General features: G+C 38.3%; 2 protein-coding genes across 2 annotated transcripts in view; one reads left to right on the top strand and one right to left on the bottom strand.

The window, feature by feature from the left end:
• Positions 1–2,273: 2,273 nt before the first annotated feature.
• Positions 2,274–8,486, top strand: trir (telomerase RNA component interacting RNase). The gene is made up of 3 exons (XM_056452869.1): positions 2,274–2,839; positions 6,026–6,103; positions 8,157–8,486. The coding sequence occupies exons 1-3, from the start codon at positions 2,513–2,515 to the stop codon at positions 8,262–8,264; spliced, it is 513 nt and encodes a 170-aa protein (XP_056308844.1). The 5' UTR covers positions 2,274–2,512; the 3' UTR covers positions 8,265–8,486.
• Positions 8,487–13,027: 4,541 nt separating this feature from the next.
• Positions 13,028–22,439, bottom strand: part of ubn2b (ubinuclein 2b) — a 40,304-nt gene continuing 30,892 nt past the window's right edge. Inside the window, exons 12-15 of the mRNA XM_056452868.1 lie at positions 19,663–20,746; positions 18,200–18,395; positions 13,639–13,707; positions 13,028–13,517 (exon numbers count right to left, since the gene is read on the bottom strand). Of these exons, the coding sequence (XP_056308843.1) occupies positions 13,471–13,517; positions 13,639–13,707; positions 18,200–18,395; positions 19,663–20,746 (1,396 nt within the window). The 3' untranslated portion in view covers positions 13,028–13,470. The remainder of the gene's footprint in view (positions 13,518–13,638; positions 13,708–18,199; positions 18,396–19,662; positions 20,747–22,439) is intronic.

Below are 22,439 nucleotides of genomic sequence, written 5' to 3'. Positions count from 1 at the left end.
TAATAACTTGACTTCTAGTTGATGATTTGGTATCAGAAGTGGCTTATATGAAAGGCAAAGGCCTCTAAATTACGCTTATTTTACCAAAATAAAATATGATCATGTCTTGACTTGAATTTCGTTAGGACAGTAAGGTCTGACTTTGCTTAGACAAAAGTCTTGTCTCTAAACAGAAATAATGTCCAGTATAGAATATAAAGTCATGCTGCAGTGGAAACAGAATGAATATTGTGTCTGACTCCATCATGAGCTTGGAGGACTGCATCCATACATCTCTGCAATGACTCAAATCACTTAATGAAGTCATCTGGAATGGCAAAGAAAGCGTTCTTGCAGGACTCCCAGAGTTCATCAAGATTCTTTGTTTTCATCTTCAACGCCTACTCCATCTTACTTCAGACATGCTCAATAATGTTCATGTCTGGTGACTGGGCTGGCCAATCCTGGAGCACCTTGACCTTCTTTGCTTTCAGGAACTTTGATGTGGAGGCTGAAGTATGAGAAGGAGCGCTATCCTGCTGGAGAATTCACCCTCTCCTGTGGTTTGTAATGTAATGGGCTGCACAAATGTTTTGATACCTCAGGCTGTTGATGTTGCCATCCACTCTGCAGATCTCTCGAACGCCCCCATACTGAATGTAACCCCAAACCATGATTTTTCCTTCAACAAACTTGACTGATTTCTGTGAGAATCTTGAGTCCATGTGGGTTCCGATAGGTCTTCTGCAGTATTTGTGATGATTGGGATGCAGTTCAACAGATGATTCATCTGAAAAATCCACCTTCTGCCACGTTTCCAAGTGATCAACTAGAAGTCAAGTTATTATGTGTTGCTCTTATGACTGGGATTGACTTTTGTCAGGTTGTAGTACTGGAATTACAAGCAAGTATTGGTAAAAAAAGAGTTTCTGATTAATCTTACATAAATAATTTTAAATTAGTTCCACGATTCATTTTCATATTTGACATATTTGCCTGTTCGTCCATTTAAAGTGGTTTTGACGCAAAAAGATGACTTGATTCTTGCTAAATCTTATTTATATACTATTATTTTGTAAATGCATTTCTAAAATGTGCATTATTGTTTTGTTTTGTTCTTTTTTTTTAAAGGAAATGCACATTTTAATTAGTTTACTGTATGAATATAGACCAATATACTAAACTTACAAGCAAGTATTGGTATAAAAACGTTTCTGAACGATCTTACCTAAATAAATTTGCAGTAGTTCCACAATGAATCGTTTTCACAGTTGACATATTTGCCTGTTCGTCCTTTTGAAGCGGTTTTGATGCAAAAATGTGACTTAATTCTTGCTAAATCTTATTTTGTCCACTGTTTAAGTTTAGTTTATTTCGTGGAGAAACTGGCGATACTGTTCGACCATAACAAATTAAAAACAAACTTGCGTGTTTATTCTTTATTATTGTATAATTTGCATCGTGACCGTGTTTGAAATATGCCTAATTTTCAAGTTCCCTGCTGAAAAATCCAGCTTAAACCAGCCTAGGCTGGTTTAAGCTGGTTGACCAGCCTGGTTTTAGAGGGGTTTTGGCCATGACCAGCTAAAACCAACTTGACCAGCCTGGTTTAAGCTGGACATAGTTGATTTTGGCTGGGCTCCCAGCCTGTCTAGGCTGGTCAAGCTGGTTTTAGCTGGTCGTTTTCCAGCCTGACCAGCTAAGATCAGGATGGAAATGGCCAAAACCCCTCTAAAACCAGACTGGTCAACCAGCTAAAACCAGCTAACCAGCCTAAGCTTGTTTTTTCAGTAGGGTTAAGAAGATATTTTGTGAACTATATAAGCTAAAACACGCTAATGTTAAATTAGTTTCCATTACTAACCAAATTATAGTAAAAACACTGGAAAAAAAGCAGAGTAAATCACCGCCATCATCATCATCAAAAACACTGTCACCACCACCACCACGTACATTTTAACTTGCTTAACGTATGACTGTAGTCGAATATACTGAAATTACAAGCAAGTATTGGTAAAAAATGGTTTCCGAACAATCTTACCTTTGCTAAATCTGATTTTATTTACTATTTTAGTTTATTCACGGCATTTCTTCCTCCTGGCTGCAGGCGGCGGCAGCGCGTCACTCAAACACGCAAACAGCACAAAGTGTAGATGGAATCCAAAATGGCGGAGCGACGCTGAAATACAACAAACCTGTGCGAAAAACACCGGAATAAACCGCTTAAATCTTGCGTATTTATCCAGAAGTGCGTTTGATACTGGATTAAAATCATACACGCACTGTCAGCGCTTTTTGTTTGCCGTTAAAGCCGTTTTTGTTCCGCTGTGAAACCGGCGGTACTGTACGACCAAACCGTAAAAACAAACCCGCGTATTATTTGTTTATTATTGTTTAATTTTCATCGTCACCGCGTTTAAAATACGCTTAGTTCTCGAGTTACTATATTTAGTGAACTGTATAAGCTAAAACAACCGACGCGAATGTTAAATTACTCTCCATTAGTGACATAATAATAATAAAAATATACACAATGGAGAAAAAGCAGAGCAAATCCGACACACATACACGCCATCATCACCACCACCATCATCACCATCAAAAACACCGTCACCACCACCACCAGACCTCCAGCAGCAGCAGCGATGAGTCCGGCGGCAGCAGCCCGGCCCACAGCGCACCCATAGCGGCCAACGCCTTCGCCAACGACGGCAGCTTCATGGAGATGTTCAAGAAGAAGATGGAGGAGGAGGAAAAGAGGAAGAAACAACAGCAAGAGGAGGAGGAGGAGATGATGAAGGGCAGCTCGTCTGCAGCTCAAGCCCCGCAGGACAAGAAGGCGTTTAGCGCGAGCAGCTTTGTACGGACGAGCTTTACTTGAGCGTAAACTTATTCACAATGTTGAGGTAAAGTTGGTTTTATATTCGCACATTCGTTCATTTTAGCGGTCCCTGTAGTGTTTACCACACTACTAAGAATATTCGATGTGAATTTGCATTTGAGAATGACTTTAAAACAATATTAGCACTGTTTAATCGGCTGCTAATTTAATTTTCACAGTTAGAATGTGCAGATATTTTTTTAGCTTACATTGCTAGTTTTGTGGTGAACTTCATCTGTGCATGTCATTTAGAAGTGTGCCCATCTAAAATTAAAATCTTGTTTGGTTTCAGTTAAATTCACAGATTACGTCAGTCTGAGATAGTGGGTGTGGCTAACATGCTTAACCACGCCTCTCCAACTGACAGTGTTGACAACAGATCGAAACGGTGAGGAGTCTATTAGGGGTCGAACACACCGAACACGCTTTTACGTTCCAAAAACAGGGAACACAGGGAACAGGGAGGCACGCAAGGCGCATAAGCAGTGTGCAAAATGTTCGTTAGTAAAGCCCTGGTCAGATCACACAAATTTGTCACGATTTCTGTACAATTTGCTTGACGCAGGGTGTCATGGGGATTTGTAAACAACAAATAGGCATCGTGAGACAAAATTCAATTGTTTCTTGTGTAATGTGGCATAGTTCATGACAACCGATATTATGCCTGCGACGCCTCATGATTCAATAGGGTGTATGCCGAAGCATGCTAATAGGACTTTTAGTTTGCCAGTATCCTGTGTTAATCGTTTCCAGTGAAGTGTATGCCAATGCAAAACCGGCGCGTTTAAGGTCTGTTTTCTTTAAAAATAAGCCCGATCGATATACGATATAAAGTGGGTCTCAGATTGTACAAAAAGCACTGCATTAAATTACATTTTTTTCCGCCGTATTTTTATAATATGAGCATTTATTTTACACCAGTATATTCAATGGAGCTTCTGCACTAGCCTGCCGATTCTGACAGGCGCGTGCGAGTAAACAGCTTTTTGTCTCGTTTTACGCTTGAGCAACTAAATGAATGCAAAAGTCTATTTTAACTGATTGTATTTTAATTAAATTACAACATCGATGCTGTAAAAGGAACTTTATAAAATGGGAAAAACTCTAGTTCTCTCAGATGGGTGACCCTGAGCAATAGGAGCACATCATTTCTCAGTTTTCTCAGCAGGGGCTGCCGTTAATACGCTGGTCAGGTGATTAAAAAGTAGGCTGCATGTTTACCTGTGGGTGGATAAGGTAAATCGTTGGTTATGTAAACTTTAACTATCTTTTCTGAAATATTATAGTAATTTAAGGAATTTTATCTGACAAATATGCAGACGGCTTCATTCTAACAGCGAGTTTCTGAGTTCTCTCCTCCTTTCAACAGAGTTTGTTCTTCCGAGGTAATCTGGGAACATGTTCAGTGCTGCGAATACATTGCCAAAGCATTTCCTGCTTATTCAAATTGTAAAAGTGTGTAAACAGTTTGATATAGGCTGCTCTGAAACTGTGAATGTTTCACTTTTATTTTATTTAAGCTAGATTATTATTTTATTTAACAAGCCCGTTCGTGTTTTTGCGCTGAAGCATATACTGGACTTGTTTTGAAGCGCATCACTTGTTATTCGTTATTCTTGTTTATAGATAACTGACTAACAAAAGATGCATTAAAATTAATTAAAAAATTAAACCAAACGAAATTAGTTTAAAAATATATTTTTTTCAAAGAAAAATATACGAATTATATTTTTGTTTGTGCCCCTACACTACTCAACTATACTGGTGGATGGTTTGTTCTACTTTAATTACTGTAATTGTTGTATCACAAACCTCATATATTTGCTAAATTTTTAATATGTCATTATTTTAAAGATTATGTCTTAAGCATCTGATATTTCCTTGCTGCTGCTTATTTGCTTTCATTTTCTCAGTCTCACTCGTGGCAAGTTTAGGCGAGGGAGTGTTTAATAAGAAACCCATGGCAGGAAACTATACATTTAGATTTCAAAGAAAATATCTTACTATTAAAAAGGAATCATACGTTTGATCCTATCCATGTTGTAACGAATGCAGACAGCTAATAACTAGATTATTTAAGGGCAAGCATCAGTGTTTATTGAAGTTGAAATAAGATAAATATTTTGAAATTAAGATCAGAAATATTGTTATAGCAACACTTGTGACTGCTTTGGGAAATAACGCTCGTTATAGACGTCTTGGGATGACTAATCGTGAAGGAACGTGTAGTCTGGCACACTCGTTACCCACAGCAAGTCACGATTTTATCAATAAAAAAAATCACAAAATCTGACATGGTGACTTTCATAACCGACAATAAAAATCGTGTAAAAAATCGTTGCTTAAAGCATTCAAAAGATACGCCTCGACGCATAAATTACGTTTGGTGTTATCAGCTCTTTGGGTTATAATAACTCAAAAAAAAAAATGGGTCGCAGCTTCTGGATTTTAAAGGTCCCGTGAAGTGCTTAGAAAAGTGAATTTTTTATTTGATGTTTATTTATTTATTTATACAGGGACAATGTACAACATGGCATATTGTGCCAGAATTAGCTGTAAAGCCAATTTACATCTGTAGTCCCTGGGCAGGAAGTTGTAACAAATTTAACAGTAAAAAATAATACAATATACGTAATTTGACGTAGTCTCAACTGAAACATGAAGAGTAGCTCCTCCCCTTACAATAAAACAGCCAATAGCATTTAGTTTATATCACAGCTCTGCCAGTGAGAGTGGTTGAGCTCAAGCGCATCAAATGAACAGCTAATGAAAAGAATAGGGCGGGGCTTATCAGATACTAGAGAGCGTTTGATTGGTCAGAAGATTTGATGAGACCTAAAAAAAATGGTTGATCCATTTAGGTGGAAGTGACAAACTGCAAGCTGTGGACGTTTATATCAGGTTTATATTTTCTAAACTCAAATTTTGCCACTGTTTTGGAGCACAGTTATCCTCAAATTAACAGACTGAAACTAACATCTAAAAATGGGACCTTTAGGGATTAAGTCTGAATGTGCGAATATAAAGCCAACTTTGAGCTCAATAGCATTCACACACACTGAATGTCTCTCTCACAGTCATACAGCTGTAGATTGTGGCTCTTGTGCGGGTCCTGCTCTTCCTGAAGCCCCTGTAACGCTCTCAGTCTGTTCCCTTATTGATCAGGTGGGCAAGAGGAGAGGAGGCGCGAGACTGGCCCTCAAGACCGGCGTGGTGGCCAAGAAACTGAAACAAGACTCAGAGGTGAGGAAACTCTCTTTAATATGATGGAGAATGTGTGTGGTTTAACCCTTGTGTGCTGTTGGGGATGTTTTCATCAACACTGGGGGGATTTTGATGCTTAATTTGGCCACAACTTTCTTTGTGTTTCAGAAAATGGAATGATTTTTGGTCACAAATCTTATTTTGACACATATTTTGGGAGAATGCTTTGCAATTTTTCAGCAATACACTGTGGGCTATTTTGCTACCCTTTCATTATGTTGGGGGCTGTTTTTGCCCCATTGACTTCCATTATAATGACATTTGTTGCAAAGCCATGACAGCAAATAATCATGTGTTCTTGATTATTGCTGGTTTTAACTGTTAGGAAGAGGTAATATCTGTCATTTTTACTGTTGATCATCAGCTGCAGTGCAAAAAAAGCGTAGTTTCTGGTTTCTACATGGGGTATTGTTTGTGAGTGTGTGTGAGAGAGACCTTTGCACACTTACCTTGACATGTTTGAGAAAATAAAAAATGCGCATCTCAGCTCTCAGAACGTAGTGAACATATTTATGCACACATATTTGCATTTATCCCCAAACTATAATCAGCTGTTTTACTCCACAGAACTTCATAAAAAAGCCAGAAACTCTTTTGTACAGGCTTGACTAAAGGGTTAATGCTGCCAACTGATGATAAACAGTAGAAATGACACATTTTACTTCTTCCCAATGGTTAAAACCAGCAACAGTCAAGAATGCATGATTATATTCTGTAATGGCTTTGCAATCAATAAATGTGCTTATAATGGAAGGCAATGGGGCAAAAACAGCCCCCAACATAATGAAAGTGTAGTCAATTTGTACAATACACAAGGCTTGACCATTGTTAGGGCTGGATGATATTGGAAAAAAAAAACTGCTATTGCAATGTTTATATTTTTCTGCTGTACATATTGCGGTGTTATTAAGATTTAACCCTTGTGCATTGTTCAAATTTGCTATCCTTCCGTTACATTGGTGGCTATTTTTGCCCCATCGACTTCCAATTATACAATAACTGCTGTATAATAAACAGTTATTTAATAACTTAAAATTTGCACAGCTTTAAAGGTGATTTGCTCAATATTTCAATTTTTTTTACCCTCAGATGCCAGATTTGTGTTCTGTCATATCTTAGCTAAATGTTGTCCTATTAACAGGGAAAGCTCACAGCTGTTTGTTCAGATTGTAGAAATCTCAATAAAAAATGTTGCACAGGTATGTTTGTAGGAACAGCTAAAATACATTGTATGGATAAAAATGTACTTTTATGCCAAATACCATTAGATATTAATGTAAAGATCTTGTTCCATGAAGATATTTTGTACATTTTCTACTGTAAATGTATCAAAACTTGATCTTCATTAGTAATATACAATTTCTGGAATTGATTTTTCACTTTAAGGTCAGCTATTTTTGTATTTAAATATTGACCATATGACTGGCTTTTTTGGTCCAGATTAGGTTTGATTTCAGTGTTTAAAGCAAATCTACTCTGTAATGACGACATATTTTATTAACTATCATAAGTTTTTCATTTATTTATATATATATATATATATATATATATATATATCGATCGATATAGATAGATATATATAGATGTATATAGATATATACATCTATATATATATATATATATAGGTATATATATATATATATATATATATATATATATATATATATATATATATATATATATATATATATATATATATATATATATATATATATATATATCTCTATCTATATATATATATATATATCTATATCTATCTATCTATATATATATATATATATAGATGTATTCTTTAGAATATAAATATATAGATAATAATAATAAATTATAATAATAAATAGATAAATACATTTAATATAACAACATTAATATAACTAATAAAACGATTCATTTTTATGATACTTCTGATCAGGAAATCAAGTTGAACAGTATTTTTATTGAAAAAATTTTTTTTTTTTGTCACTTTTGATCAATCATGTATGTTGATATATGTTGATGTGTGTTTGCTGCATGTTTAATTGTGTGTGTGCAGGTGGAGGCTGGGAAAGGAGACGCCTGGACGAAATACATGGCAGAGGTGAAGAAGTATAAAGCTCATCAGTGTGGAGACGATGACAAAACCAGACCTCTGGTCAAATAGACTCAATCTGCTCTGTCTTCTTCATCTCTCTCTCTCTCTGTGAGTGTGTGTGTGTGCTGTATATCTGATAGTTTGGTTATTTTACACACACATCACCTGCTGAGCTTCAGTTTGTCCATGGCATTAAGATCTCCTTCACCCTCTTGGTATTTTGTATTCATGTGTTTGGTGTGTGTGAACGAGGTGATGATGATGACGAAAATTAAACACACACACACATTACTGCAGTATCGGCTCCGTCTGTTCAAACACACATGCAGTCTGGAGTAATTTACACACTTTTTACCACAGCAAGGATAATGTGTTGTGTTTTTAATAATGGGTCACACTTTACAATAAGATTCCAGATTTACAGAGCGGATTGTCTTACACCGTCTCTTAACAACACGCCACGCTTTGAATCGAAGTAATTCACGTTTAACATTATTAATAGGCTACTGGGTGACTGATGTAGTTGAGGAAAGTTACTTCTGAAAGTGATGCATTACAATATTGAGGAGCTTTCACATCTGATCGATTGGTTTGTTCTGAAACAGGAATTCTAATAGTTACAGTGTTGCTCTTGATGCGGTTCGCTTTCATGTTTCTAAATGCACCAACATAGTTAAAACAAGTCATGTGTGAGGAGTTATAGGCTTTACATAGAGAGAAATAACAGATAAAGCAAGACTGCAGTTCGGTCAGCTCTCTCTGATAGTTCAGCATGCTTTCACTTTCGTATTTGACATGAAACGCACATTTACCAGTGGAAATGACATCCCACCCTACTCATAACTCTCTCTTCATATAGCTGTATATATGCCTATTACATATCAATAATGCACTGTGATATAGCCGGGCTCGGATCGTTTTGCTTTCTCACTACAATCGATCCGCTCCAGAGTTCATTCAGGCGATCTCGGACCGATTGTTTTGTTGCGGATCCAAGAGCGATTGCTGGATTCACATATGCCAAACGAACTGCGCCAACTGGGAAAACGCGCCAGGTTCTGGAACAGAAGTCTAGGTGTGAAAGCACCTCTAGACTTTTGTTTCAGAATCTGTCTTGTTTGCAGTTAGCGCGGATCGTTTGGCATACCTGAATCCAGCAATCGCGCAGAATCAATGGCCTGAATGAGGTGGACTCGGCTCGATTGAAACGAATTCTGTAAATTGTAGTGAGAAAGCAAAATGATCCATCGAACTGACAAACCAGGCTATATCACAGTGTATCATGAGTGTGTAATCGCTACATAATAAAATTAAATAAAAAACTGGGCGCGTTTTCCCAGTTGGCGCAGTTTGTTTGGGATATGTGAAGCCAGCAATCGCTCTTGGATCCGCAACAAAACAATCGGTCCGAGATCGCCTGAATGAACTCTGGAGCGGATCGATTGTAGTGAGAAAGCAAAACGATCCGAGCCCGGCTATATCACAGTACATTATTGATATGTAATAGGCATATATACAGCTATATGAAGAGAGAGTCATGAGTAGGGTGAGATGTCATCATTTCCACTGGTAAATGTGCGTTTCATGTCAAATATGAAAGTGAAAGCATGCTGAAATATCAGAGAGAGCTGTTTATCTGTTAGGAAAACTGACCAAACTGCAGTCTTGCTTTATCTGTTATTTCTCTCTACCATGTAAAGCCTATAATGCATAATTCTAGCCAACAGCTATGTTTGAGAAAGTCTTACCTCTAGGTTATACTTGGTGACGATGTCTGTGGGTGTCACCATTCAAAATTAAAGCGCAGCATTTCGCTTATAAAACCTTGTTGCTCATTGCCATAAATTAAAATAAGGTTGCATGACAGCTGAGCGGGACTCTGCAAAATAAACACTGAAACTCTGACCAATGTGAGGAGAGACTTGTTTTAGCTCTTTTGGTCCGTTTAGAAACTTTGCCGTGTGAAAGTGAAACCGCACCAAGAACAAAGAGCAACAATGTAACAATTTTAATCCCTGTTTCAGAACAAAACAGCTGTGAAAGCACTCTTGCTCTACAAAAACTAGTTTACTAGTAACTAGTTGTGTTAGTTACTTTTTTTAATGGTAATACATCGTTACTTTTGCATTACTTTCCATACTTTTGCTATAAACTGTACTACTCCAGCTATAAAAAAAAAAATAAAATCTAATTTTGGATTAGTATTGTGCAAAGCTAAGAGCTTTAAAGGTGATTTTTCATCAATATTTAGATTTTTTTTAAGCCATCTGTGATGTGCAGTCTCTATTTTAGAAACTTTCAACTTCCATGTTGACGCAGCAGAACAGCAGCATAAACGACTATCACAGACACCCTCAGGTACTGATTATGTGCTTCATTCAGTGGTAAATGCTGCCAATGTGAGTTCAAACACGGTTTTACGAGACATTTATTGCCATACAACTGAAAGCAGCAGCAGATAGTTCACATCAGATCTTGAAAGTTAACTAACTTGCAGACGCTTTGAAAATGAAACTGAACCTCTTTAACATTATTAATAAGCGACTGAGTGACTGATGTTGTTGGTTTGCTCTGAATCACAGCTCATTTTCAAAGCGTCTGCTAGTTATTTTACTTTCAGAATGAACTATCTGCTGCTGCTTTCAGGAGTATGTCAGGTGAAATGGCGTTCAAACTCAATGATACGCTTACATTGTGTTAATGTTAAAAATATAATAATTTAACAAAATAGACAACTGGAAGAGCATGCAAAAAAAGTGAACATTGATTATAAATGCGTCAAAAAGGCTCTGTGTGGAGTTAGCATGTTCTCCCCGTGTTGGCGTGGGTTTCCTCTGGGTGTTCTGGTTTTCCCCACAGCCAAACACATGTGCTACAGGTGAACTGAATAAACTAAATGGGCCGTAGTGTATGAGAGTGTGTTTGACACATGCGTAAACATGCTGGAATAGTTGTCGGTTCATTTCACTGTGGTGACCACTGATGAATAAGAGACTAAAGTCGAAGGAAAATAAATGAGTGAATGATTCTCAACTTTAACTGTTGAACTATGAGTAATACATGTCAGCAGTATCATGTTAGTAAATACAGTACACTTCCATTAGTTAATGCAACCTGTGACCATGAATGAGTGTGAAGTAGTTGCAGGTTTTATTTAGGAGATCTAGAAATCTCGAATTCAAATGATCCCCAAGTGGTTTAATAGAGCAAGGACCACCTTTTTTCCTCCCCTGTTTTGTGTTATAATTTTCATCTGGAGAAGCCCCCCCCCCCCACCCCCCACCCTCTAATTTGGCTGGAATAAATAAATCCAACATATATTAAACAGCTATGGTCAATATGATTAGCCCTCTCAAGACATAAACAAGACAATAAAGACAAACCAAGGACTTGCTTAATTGAACTAATAAGACCTCGAAATTGTACTTTAAGTTGAATAGTGGACTCTTGAACAATATTATGTACCATCATTGTGGCAAAAACAAAAGAAATTAGAAATTAATTATTAGTTTAAAAATCTCTTAAATATCAGTTGGGGAATTATTGAAAAAGTAAATAATTTAGTCTTCAGCTGGTCACGTATTCGCATGTACATTTAAGTGCAGATCTTTCTGTGTGTTATGTTTATAGCTGTATACAGTATTTAACATTAGCTATGGACAAAAAAAAAAAAAACTTATATGTTAATCCAAAATATGTATCGAACAATACCAATATAGTTATTTATAAGTCAGTTACATAATTACGGTATATTTGATACACTTCAAATGTTGACTACTGTATACACACACATTTAATGCATTATATAAATGCAAATATGAAATATATACATACACTACCTGACAAAAGTCTTGTCCCCTATCCAAGTTTTAGTAACAGCATATAATAATTTGACTTCTAGTTGATCATTTGGTATCAGAAGTGAAATATGAAAGGTAAAGGCCTCTAGATTATGTTTATTTGACCAAAATAAAATATAATCATGCCTTGATTTTTAATGATTTCATTAGGACAGAAGGTCTGACTCTGCTAAGACAAAAGTCTTGTCATTGAACAGAAATAATGTCCAGTATAGAATATAAAGTCATGCTGCAGTGGAAACAGAATGAATATTGTGTCTGACTCCATCATGAGCTTGGAGGACTGCATCCATACATCTCTGCAATGACTCAAATCACTGATTAATAAAGTCATCTGGAATGGCAAAGAAAGCGTTCCTGCAGGACTCCCAGAGTTCATCAAGATCCTTCAGATTCATCTTCAATGCCTCCTCCATCTTACCCCAGACATGCTCAATAATGTTCATGTCTGGTGACTGGGCTGGCCAATCCTGGAGCACCTAGATTTTCTTTGCTTTCAGGAGCTTTGACGTGTAGGCTGAAGTATGAGGAGCGCTCTCCTGCTGAAGAATTCACCCTCTCCTGTGGTTTGTAAGCTGCTGAATGCTTGATTCTGAGGAGGATTGTGGCAGGTTTTGAGCGCATTACAGCTTCATATCACTACGCTGAAATGTCATTACAACATCATTACAACGTTACACCAAATTGCGCAATTTAAACCAAACGTTTTTGCAGAAAAACCAGCATGTTTTAAATATTTACTTAGTGTTTTTAAGAGCGTATCACTACAATCCCAGAAGAATTGATATAAAACACTGTAAAAAATACAGTTCCACCAAATCTATTGCGTTAACAAATTCAAGTAGATTGAACAAAACAATTAAGTCGTCCCAAAAAATCTCCAGAATTTTCATTTCAGCTCATTTTAACTAAAGTTCAAACAAGCAGCAAATCTCGTCTGTGAAAAGCAGAGCAGGAACACACACGCAGATGTTTGACTAAGGCTTCAGCATTTTTATTTCGCATCGTGTTTCCTGAAACGCAAGTAAACAAATCCTGAAAGTTTCAAGTATGTTACAGCCGTCGCCCTCGTTTGGTTCAGTTCATCTTTTAAAGGGCGATTAATTGGAGAAAACAGCACCAGAAACACCGACCGTACACCAGAGAGAGAGGGAGGAGCCTCACACACACACACACATTCAGAGAAAAACTCATTTACAGAAGCTAACATGCAGACACACACACACACACACTCCTCCCGTCCACAGTGATCAGGTCTGTCCGTGTAAACATTGATTGATTATGTACAACCGACGGATCATCATTATTCAAAAACTAATAACATTATTCACCGTATGCAAATGAGTATAAAAATGGGTCCGTCTCACTGGACGGCCAGCAGATCATGCATAAAAGTGGGCGGGGCATCCGTGACGTCATAAGGTCTTCCTCTTCAAGTCTCCGCCCTGCGTTTGATTGACATCTGCACAGAAAGAGAGAGAGAGTGTGTATGTGTGTGTGTGTGTGTTAGAGACTCATATGACTGATGATGATGATGGTGATGATGAAGATCATGCAGGCAGGAGCAACACACACTCCTTTACCTGAGAATGCCAGCTGTAAGTGTGGAGGAAGAGCAGCCTGAGGCCCTGACATGAGGCCCTTTAACACATCTGAGGAGACACACACAGAGACACACATACGCATGAGAAACGCACTGACAGAGACACACACACACACATACACAGCTGATGGAGGAAAACATGATGATGATGAGAAATGCAACACACAGATGAACACACACACTGAACTCTGACATTCACACACTGATGAAGACAATAGAAATACACACTGATACGGAGAATCAGACTCACACCCCAACATTCTTCAAGTTTTCCCTCAATAATTATTGTTATTAAAGCAGCTTTACAGAAGGTGAAACCCATTACACTACAATCAAATCTGATTAGTTATCATACCTTAGTTAATAATAACGACACTAGTTAGCTAATCCCTAATCTCACTCACTGGCCACTTTATTAGGTACACCTTACTAGCACTTCTGCCTTCAGACCTGCTTTAGACCTTCATGGCGTAGATTCAACAAGGTACTGGAAATAGTCCTCAGAGATTTTGCTCCATATTGACATGATAGCATCACAGAGTTGCTACCAAATTCTGACCCGACCATCTGAATGTGGCAGCAGAAATTGAGACTCATCAGACCAGGCAAAGTTTCTCCAATCTACTGTTGTCCACATTTGGTGAGCCTGTGTGAATTGTGGCCTCAGTTTCCTGTTCTTAGCTGACAGGAGTGGCACCCGGTGTGGTCTTCTGCTGCTGTAGCCCATCTGCCTCAAGGTTGGACGTGTTGTGTGTTCAGAGATGCTCTTCTGCATATCTCGGTTGTAGCGAGTGCTTATTTGAGTTACTGATGCCTTTCTATTAGCTGGAACCAGTCTGGCCATTCTCCTCTGACCTCTGGTATCAACAAGGCATTTGCACCCACAGAACTGCCGCTCACTGGATATTTCCTCTTTTTCAGACCATTCTCTGTAAACCCTAGAGATGGCTGTGTGTGAAAATCCCAGTAGATCAGCAGTTTCTGAAATACTCAGAGCAGCCCGTCTGGCACCAACAACCATGCCACGTTCAGAGTCACTTAAATCCTTTTTCTTCCCCAATCTGATGCTCGGTTTGAACTGCAGCAGATCGTCTTGACCATGTCTACATGCCTAAATGCATCGAGTTGCTGCCATGTGATTGGCTGATTTAACAAGCAGTTGGACAGGTGTACCTAATAAAGTGGCCGGTGAGTGCATATAAATGTAGAAAACACTTTAACTAGTTACCTAATCACTAAAAACTCTATTAAAATCAGATTAGTAACCATAACTTCATTAGTTACTAATAACGTTTAGTTAGCTAATAACTAATTACTGAAAACTCTATCAGTTATTATATATAAATGTAGATGACCTGCGGTTATACAGTACATTCAAATTTCAGTTAAAATTATAAGTAGCATTAATAATCAGACCTATTTAAATCTGAGGGGGGAGCGTTCTGGAGCCGGGCTAGACACTGCGCTCAGACTCTATCTCTCTTTATCCTGATAAGGGGAATAACCCGAGTTGGGGTGTCTTCCCGAGCTCAGAGTTCTATCGCGGACAGCACGCCAAATACACATATTCTATTCAGTCAAATATCAGTGAGTGTGAACTCGTGAATTGGCTGTTAAAGCGATACTTGTGGATCCTGAGTTTTCTTCACGGTGTCTATTATGGATTACCTGTGATAACCGCGTATTATGCGCATACAGACTATAAGCACGGGTGTTCTTTCCACGTCAGTCATCGGTGAACAGCACATTCATTTTTACTCTCATTTAACTCGCTTGACAGCGCTCAAAAAGCAAGCAGGAGAATATTTACATTAGTTTATTTGCTGTAAATACTCATGATGTTTTCTTTCAGCAGGTCAAATTAAAGGTACAGTTCATATATCTGACTGCTTGTTTAAAAGGACTAAATTGTATTACAAATAGTACATAAATAGCAATATATTTACAGATTTTAATGCAAGTTTTCTCTCGTGTTGTGAAGAAATAATCTAATTATGTATGGAAATCATCGTCGATGCACAGAGATATCGAATTGAACCGAATTGATGGCATGATAATCGTAACCGAACCAAACCGTGAGACCAGTGTAGATTCACACTCCTAATAAAATACTATCATAAAACAGTCAGAAACGTCATTTAAAATAAGAACAATTGATTTTTTAAACATTAACCAGAGAAAGACATGCATAACTAATAAAAATGTTGGTTGATTTTTCACACCGTGAGCAGGAGCAGTGTGTTAAGGCCCGTTTCCACTGAGTGGTACGGTATGGTACAGTTCGGTTTGGTACGCTTTTATGGCCGTTTCCACTGAGTGGTACGGTACGGTTCAGTTTGGTACGCTTTTATGGCCGTTTCCACTGTCAAAAAGCGTACTGAACCGAATCGTACCGTACCACTTTTTCGGCCCCCTTTCGAAAGGGTACCAAACACGAGAAAGGGTACCAAAAGGCGGAGCCACACGCGCAGCTGAACGCTATTGGTTTACAGAGATACGTCATTCGCTTACGCAACAAGCCAGAATGAAAACAAAAAACCCGCCATGTTTAAAATACACAGCCGAGAGATTATAGCAGAATTATTTATACATATAATAACGAGCCATGGTCGATCTGGGCTCAAACAAACCTTGTTATCGTCTTGATGAACAGCCACAAAGCCAAGAAGAAGAGCAGATTTACCCTGTGCCCCGTAGTTTTTTACGAGCCAGTCTGAGGCGCGAGCGGTTTCGCTTTCTTGCTAGCGCTCGCGCGCGTCTAACATTATATCTGAAATAACAAACTTCTTGAGCTGATGATAATAACCTGCGCTTGATTATTGACGTGCTTTTGAAACCCAGATCCTGTCAGACACTGACAAACGCGAGAGTGAAGCGCGAAGAAACAAAGGAGAAGCCAGAAAAAAAGGAGCACATTATTTATCAGCAAACATGAACAAAATGCCATGATTAACTAATTTATTATCTTCACCTTTTGGACTAATATGAACAGGGAATGACGGAATTACTCTCTAACAGAGGCTACATGTGCTGCTGAAGATTACAGACACAGATGAGAGGTTTACACTGACTGTAGGCTATATTTTGTGTTGTTTTGAACTTAAATATGGTTGTAATGTCTGCTATATGTAGTTCTTCTGTAGTTGGTAACATATCGGAGACTGTAAGGGGCTGTATGTGTTTATATATGTTTATTTATTTAGTTATTTAATATAATTACAGATGTTACAGTAGGCTGTTTCGCACTGTCATTGATCTGCAGTTATAATCAACTCATGTTCATTGAAAAGTTGGTAATAAACATTTCTACACAAGTATTTATGTGTATGAAGCATCTGTTTTGTGAGAAGAGCTTCTCATATGATATGTAAGTGACCTGTACAGCTTTATTGTAGACATTTCCTCGAGTGAGAATGACGTCGACTGAAACTTTCTGTCATACACTACGCCCAGCAAAAGGGTACCCTTGTTAGTGGAAACGCAAGCCTGATAAAGGTGACCCGTACCAAACCGAACCATACCGTACCGTACCAGTCAGTGGACACGAGCCATAAGAATGGCTCTCCATGAACGCGCCAGTTTGCCTTCAATTAAACTACATTGCTTTCACACACGTTGGTTTGAGTTGTACATCTTTATTCTGGGATTCTCACTCTTATTTAATACACTTGAATATAAAGTAAAGTACAACTTAAAGCTTTAACTGCGGCACAGGCGATCTCTATTGGAGCACATGCCCCTGTGAATGGGGTCCAGCGACGTGCCTAAATTAGGCTTCGTTTTTATTTATGTTTATATTAGTATGGAATGATGTGCACTTGTTTCTGTGAGGGCTTCGGGCTAAAGTTAGGCCTTAGACACTACCTGATAGAAAAACAATGGAAGTCTATGTAATGTCCTCAACTAGGAAACCTTAAGTGTGTGTATATAATGTGTGTAGCTACATGTTTAGCTATTCTTGTGAGGGCTCAATTGTCTTCACTTTTATAGTGAGATATCAAAACGACACACGATGAGGACATTTCACTGGTCCTCACTAATTCAAAGTGCTTATAAATCAATATGGTTTAATTAGTATGTAAGGATATTGTGTTGTTTCTATGACGGGTTAAGGTTAGGGCTAGGGTTAGGCCATAGGCAGTATTGTTAACCTGATGGAAAAGCAATGCAAGTCTATGTAATGTCCTCACTGAGATAGTGAAACAAACCTGTGTGTGTGTGTGAATATAATGTGCATGTGTGTAGGTGTGTGTACAGGTTTAGCTATACTCTTAAGGACTCGATTGTCCTCACATATATAGTAAGATATCAAAATGACAGGACATTTTATTTTTCCTCACAAACTAAAAGTGCTTATATATATCAAATGTTTTAATCGGTATGTAATGACGTGCACTGGTTTCTCTGAGGGGTTAGGGTTAGGACTAGGGGTAGGCCACAGACAAAAACAAAGTCCTCACTAAGATAGTGAAACAAACCTGTGTGTGTAAGTGGTGATTATAATGAGTGTGTGTGTGTGTGAATGTGTGTGCGAGACTCACTGGGTGAAAGGCTGAAGCCGGAGGCACTGGCGCTGCCGGAGCCGCTGCTGGACGCGGTGGACACCACAGACGAGGGCAGGTTCAGCAGGTTCGGGAACTGGAAGGGAAGAGAGACGGGAACCAGACCTCCTAACATCCCGAATCCCAGAGGCAGAGCTGGAGATGGAGAGCCCAGCAGAGCAGAGGACGATGACACCTGAACACACACAGAGCAGATTCATTCAGAAACCATATATAGGTGAGGGGGAAAACACTTCTGTGGATGGCAGAAGAAAAAAAAACGTGATAACCAAATAAATCAGCCACTAATAACATGATTAGTTAGTTTTAATAATTCTGCTTTATAAAGCTGCTTAAAGCATAAAACAGCTGATAATGACAGTGTAAAAAACTAAAGGCATTAAAAATAACATTAAATACTAATGTTTATGATTTAATACTAACGTATACAAAATTGCTAATTATTTTTAGCTTAATTGTAATTAATAAATAAAATAAAAATGTTTAATAAAATAAACCTGCAAAATAACATTAAACCAATACTAAAAGTCATTTTGTTCATACTTCATACGTTCAAAAGTATTTTAATGTTTAATACAATTATAAAATGCATTTGAAAATCTGTTTTCTTTCTTGGTGTTTAGTGCCAAAATCTGAAACGGAGTTTGAATTAATGTACTTTATAATAAGGTAAAAAACAAAAAAAATAATTTTAAAATTAAAATTTTCATAATAAAGCGACTAAATTAAAAGTAAAACTACTTAAAATGTATTTTTATTACGCGTAATTAAATCTGAATATCTATTTATCTTGCATTTTAAAATCAAAGTATTCAAATACAATTTTGATTGAATTAGAATTTAAATAATAGTTAATAGTTAAATGTATTATACATACAAACCAAAAATTGTTACAATAATTAATAACAATTATCAAATACTTGGGGGGTCTAATATTTTAATCATATGGGGTTTAGTGGTGTTCAGTGCCAAAATCAGGAATTGAGTTTGAATTAATGAACATATAAAAAATGTAGCAAAGCTAGAAAATAAAATTAAAATGACTTTTTTTCCATAATAAAGGGACTAAATTAAAAGTAAAACAATAATAAAACTTGTATACATACATATACACACATATATACATATATATGTATATATACATACACATATATATGTATATATACATACACATATATATGTAAATATACATACACATATATGTGTATATATATATATATGTGTATATATATATATATATATATATATATATATATATATATATATATATATATATATATATATATACACACACACATATACAGTATATATACATATCTATGTGTGTGTATGTATATATACATATATATGTGTGTGTATGTATATATACATATATATGTGTGTGTATGTATGTATAAGAACTTTATAAACATTTTATAATATACAAACATATTCATATCTACCTGTGCGAGTGGAGACACTGATGTGGCTGTAGACACTGATGTGATTGTCTTCACCCCCTGATTGGCTCCTCCCACTGCTCTGTGTCTCTGGCTGTGATTGGCTGCTGCAGCCGGTGTGGGCGGAGCACTGACAGGCAGCTGTTTAACAGTGCTGCTCTGCACAGTAAGACTAGAGACGCTGTTGCCCTGAGAGGAGCTCTTCTGCGCCGCAGGGGCACTGTAACCCCCTGCCACGAACCCCGGGTGGAAGCCTGCGCTTTTAGAGGCGGCATGCTGGTGCATGCTGGGTAATGCAGTGGGCCTGGAGACCGGCGAGGCGGTGGGCGTGAGCTTAATGATGTTTGAACTGGGGTTGTGCGGTGATTTAGTGATGGTGGCCTGCATGGGCGTGATGAAGCCCGGTTTGGGCGACTCGTGGTTTTTGGTGACGTGGAAAGGTGCTGTGGGTTTAACGTTAATTATGGAGGAAGTGTTCGGAAGAGCGCGCGGCTGCGGCGATGCACTATTGCTGGATTTAATGAGACCCGCAGGAAGAGCGACTACAGTTTTATTTATGATCTTTTGAGGTGCGTGAAGGGGTGAGGCTGTCGGGGGTGGGCGGGGCTTTGCAGGAGATACGCCCATTTTTGTGGGTTGGGCTACCGTTGGTCGCTGGGCGGGAATAACTGAAGGTCTCTGCACTTGTGATAGGACAGTAACACCTTTAATAGATTGAGATGAGGAGGAGAGGATGCTGGGAGATGGAGGCAGTGGGGGGGTGCTGGTGCTTTTCTTGGCCTGCTGTGGAGGTGCAGGTTTGGGCGGGTCGCTGGACGGCAGGCTGTCGGACTGCACCAGATCTTTGGCGGCGCTGCTGAGCATTGCCAGTGCATGAGAGATGGAGTCCAGAGACGGAGCGATCAGATCGTCGTCCAGAGAGTCCGACAGGCAGATGGGCTCCGGCGGGGACGGTGGCGGCCGTGGGATAGTAGGAGTGGAGGGGGTCTGCGGGGGTGCATCCACTGAGATGGGCGGCCGCTGGAGCACGCCGCTGTCCTGAGGCTTGGGTTTGGCTTTTGGAGTAGGTAACACCCGTTTCTTCACTCTGAAGAAAAGAAAAAAAAAGCTTCCCAGTTAGTCAAGCAAGTATTAAATACTATAATAAGAAGTTCTAGTTCTGTAACTATTGTATAAAGCACCTTTCCAGTGTTCAAAGACACTTTATAAACAGTAGAAGAACAAGACAAGACAATAATAATTGTGTTGAGAGTAGCGTTGTCACGATATTGGAATTCTGTGCCAATCTATACTGTAATTTTAGAAATGTCCATTTCCTGCTGACATTTGAGCGCTGTTGAGCGCGTTCCTTAAACGCGCTGATTTGACATTGTTCATGTGCTCAACAGAAATGACTGTGACTGGCCGTGAAGGTCAAGGAAGTTAAAATTAGTTCAGGGAAGCATAGTAATTAATTACTTTTGAAGCAGTTTACCCAACACTGGTGATAGCATACAGAAACATGATGTTTGGGAGAAGTAACTGGGGCTTGTCACATAGAAAATGACGTGTTTTTCATTTTGTGACTAATTACAGTATGTTTGGGCCAAAATAAACAATAGCATAGCAAAGCGCTATAGTTATTTATAAAGATAGTGCCACCCCACTGAGAACAGCCCTCCCTCAGCCAGTTATTCTGGAATTTGTTTTAATTGATCTATAATTTGTTCCAGAGCAAGTAGTTTTTGCTGTCAGAAAAAGTTTGATAACTTCACATTTTTGGATATGCTTTATCAGTGTGCTGCCTTTTGTACTTTCGATTGCTTCGCAACCTCTGTATGGCCTGTGTAATTGCTGTTTATAAAACGTTGTTGCATAATGTTGTAAGATGTTCTCTCACAAATGGGTTTAAAAGATATAATTGGTGGTTTATCATTTAAATACACTTGTGCCATCAAAACCTTGTATAAAAGCAATATCACACACAAAGTCATATGAAATGGTTCTTTAACATAGGAATACAAGTGAGCGTTTTAAAGCCACAATTCATCAGCGGATCGCTTGTATGTCAGCTTATAGACAGACCAGCTGACCGAAGTGACTTTGAAATGCTTCAATGTCCCTGTATCTGCGGTTTACCGAGGTCTTTACCGAGCCCGATTCAGAGCACTCACACTTCTCAAACGATCTGGGAAATGGGCCTGGGCACGGTTCAGATAGCATAGCGTGAGTAGACCTTGAATCCGATTTTTCTGCTGAGAATTTTGCATAATAAAATAATCTGCACATTAATGCTGAATCATTTCTGAAAACATAAAAGGACAGTTCCAACATTTTTCAGAAGATCTTTTATGTTTTGGGTGTTTTATGTTCTCCTTATTTTTGGGTGAAATGTCCTATTAAAACAAAGAATTACAACAACAACAGTCTCAAAAAGGAAGACTTTGTTATCAGCTGCCAGTGTGTACCATAGACTGTAAAATATATGGACGGAGCATCCGTGACGTCACCCATAGGTTTCTGAAGAGCGCAAATGAAGCTAAAAGTAGGCGCGACCAACCGTCGCCATTTTGTTCGCGCGTCATCGCACCCACGGCGGGATACCAAACAAGGGCAAAAAGGCGGAGAGTGAGCGGAGCTACAGACACCTGCTGGCACTTTGCTTAGACCTGGCAGACAGACTTTACTTTGGGAGAAACGCTTGATACTTTATTACCTGCGACTCGTTTGTGTTCTGACCACATGTGCTCTGCTGTACACTATATCAATAAAGTGTTTAGACTTTCAAAAACACTGTAGTA

This window comes from Danio aesculapii, chromosome 3, assembly GCF_903798145.1.
Source record: "Danio aesculapii chromosome 3, fDanAes4.1, whole genome shotgun sequence".
Lineage (NCBI taxonomy): Eukaryota > Metazoa > Chordata > Actinopteri > Cypriniformes > Danionidae > Danio > Danio aesculapii.
This window is presented reverse-complemented; position numbering and strand designations above follow the sequence as displayed.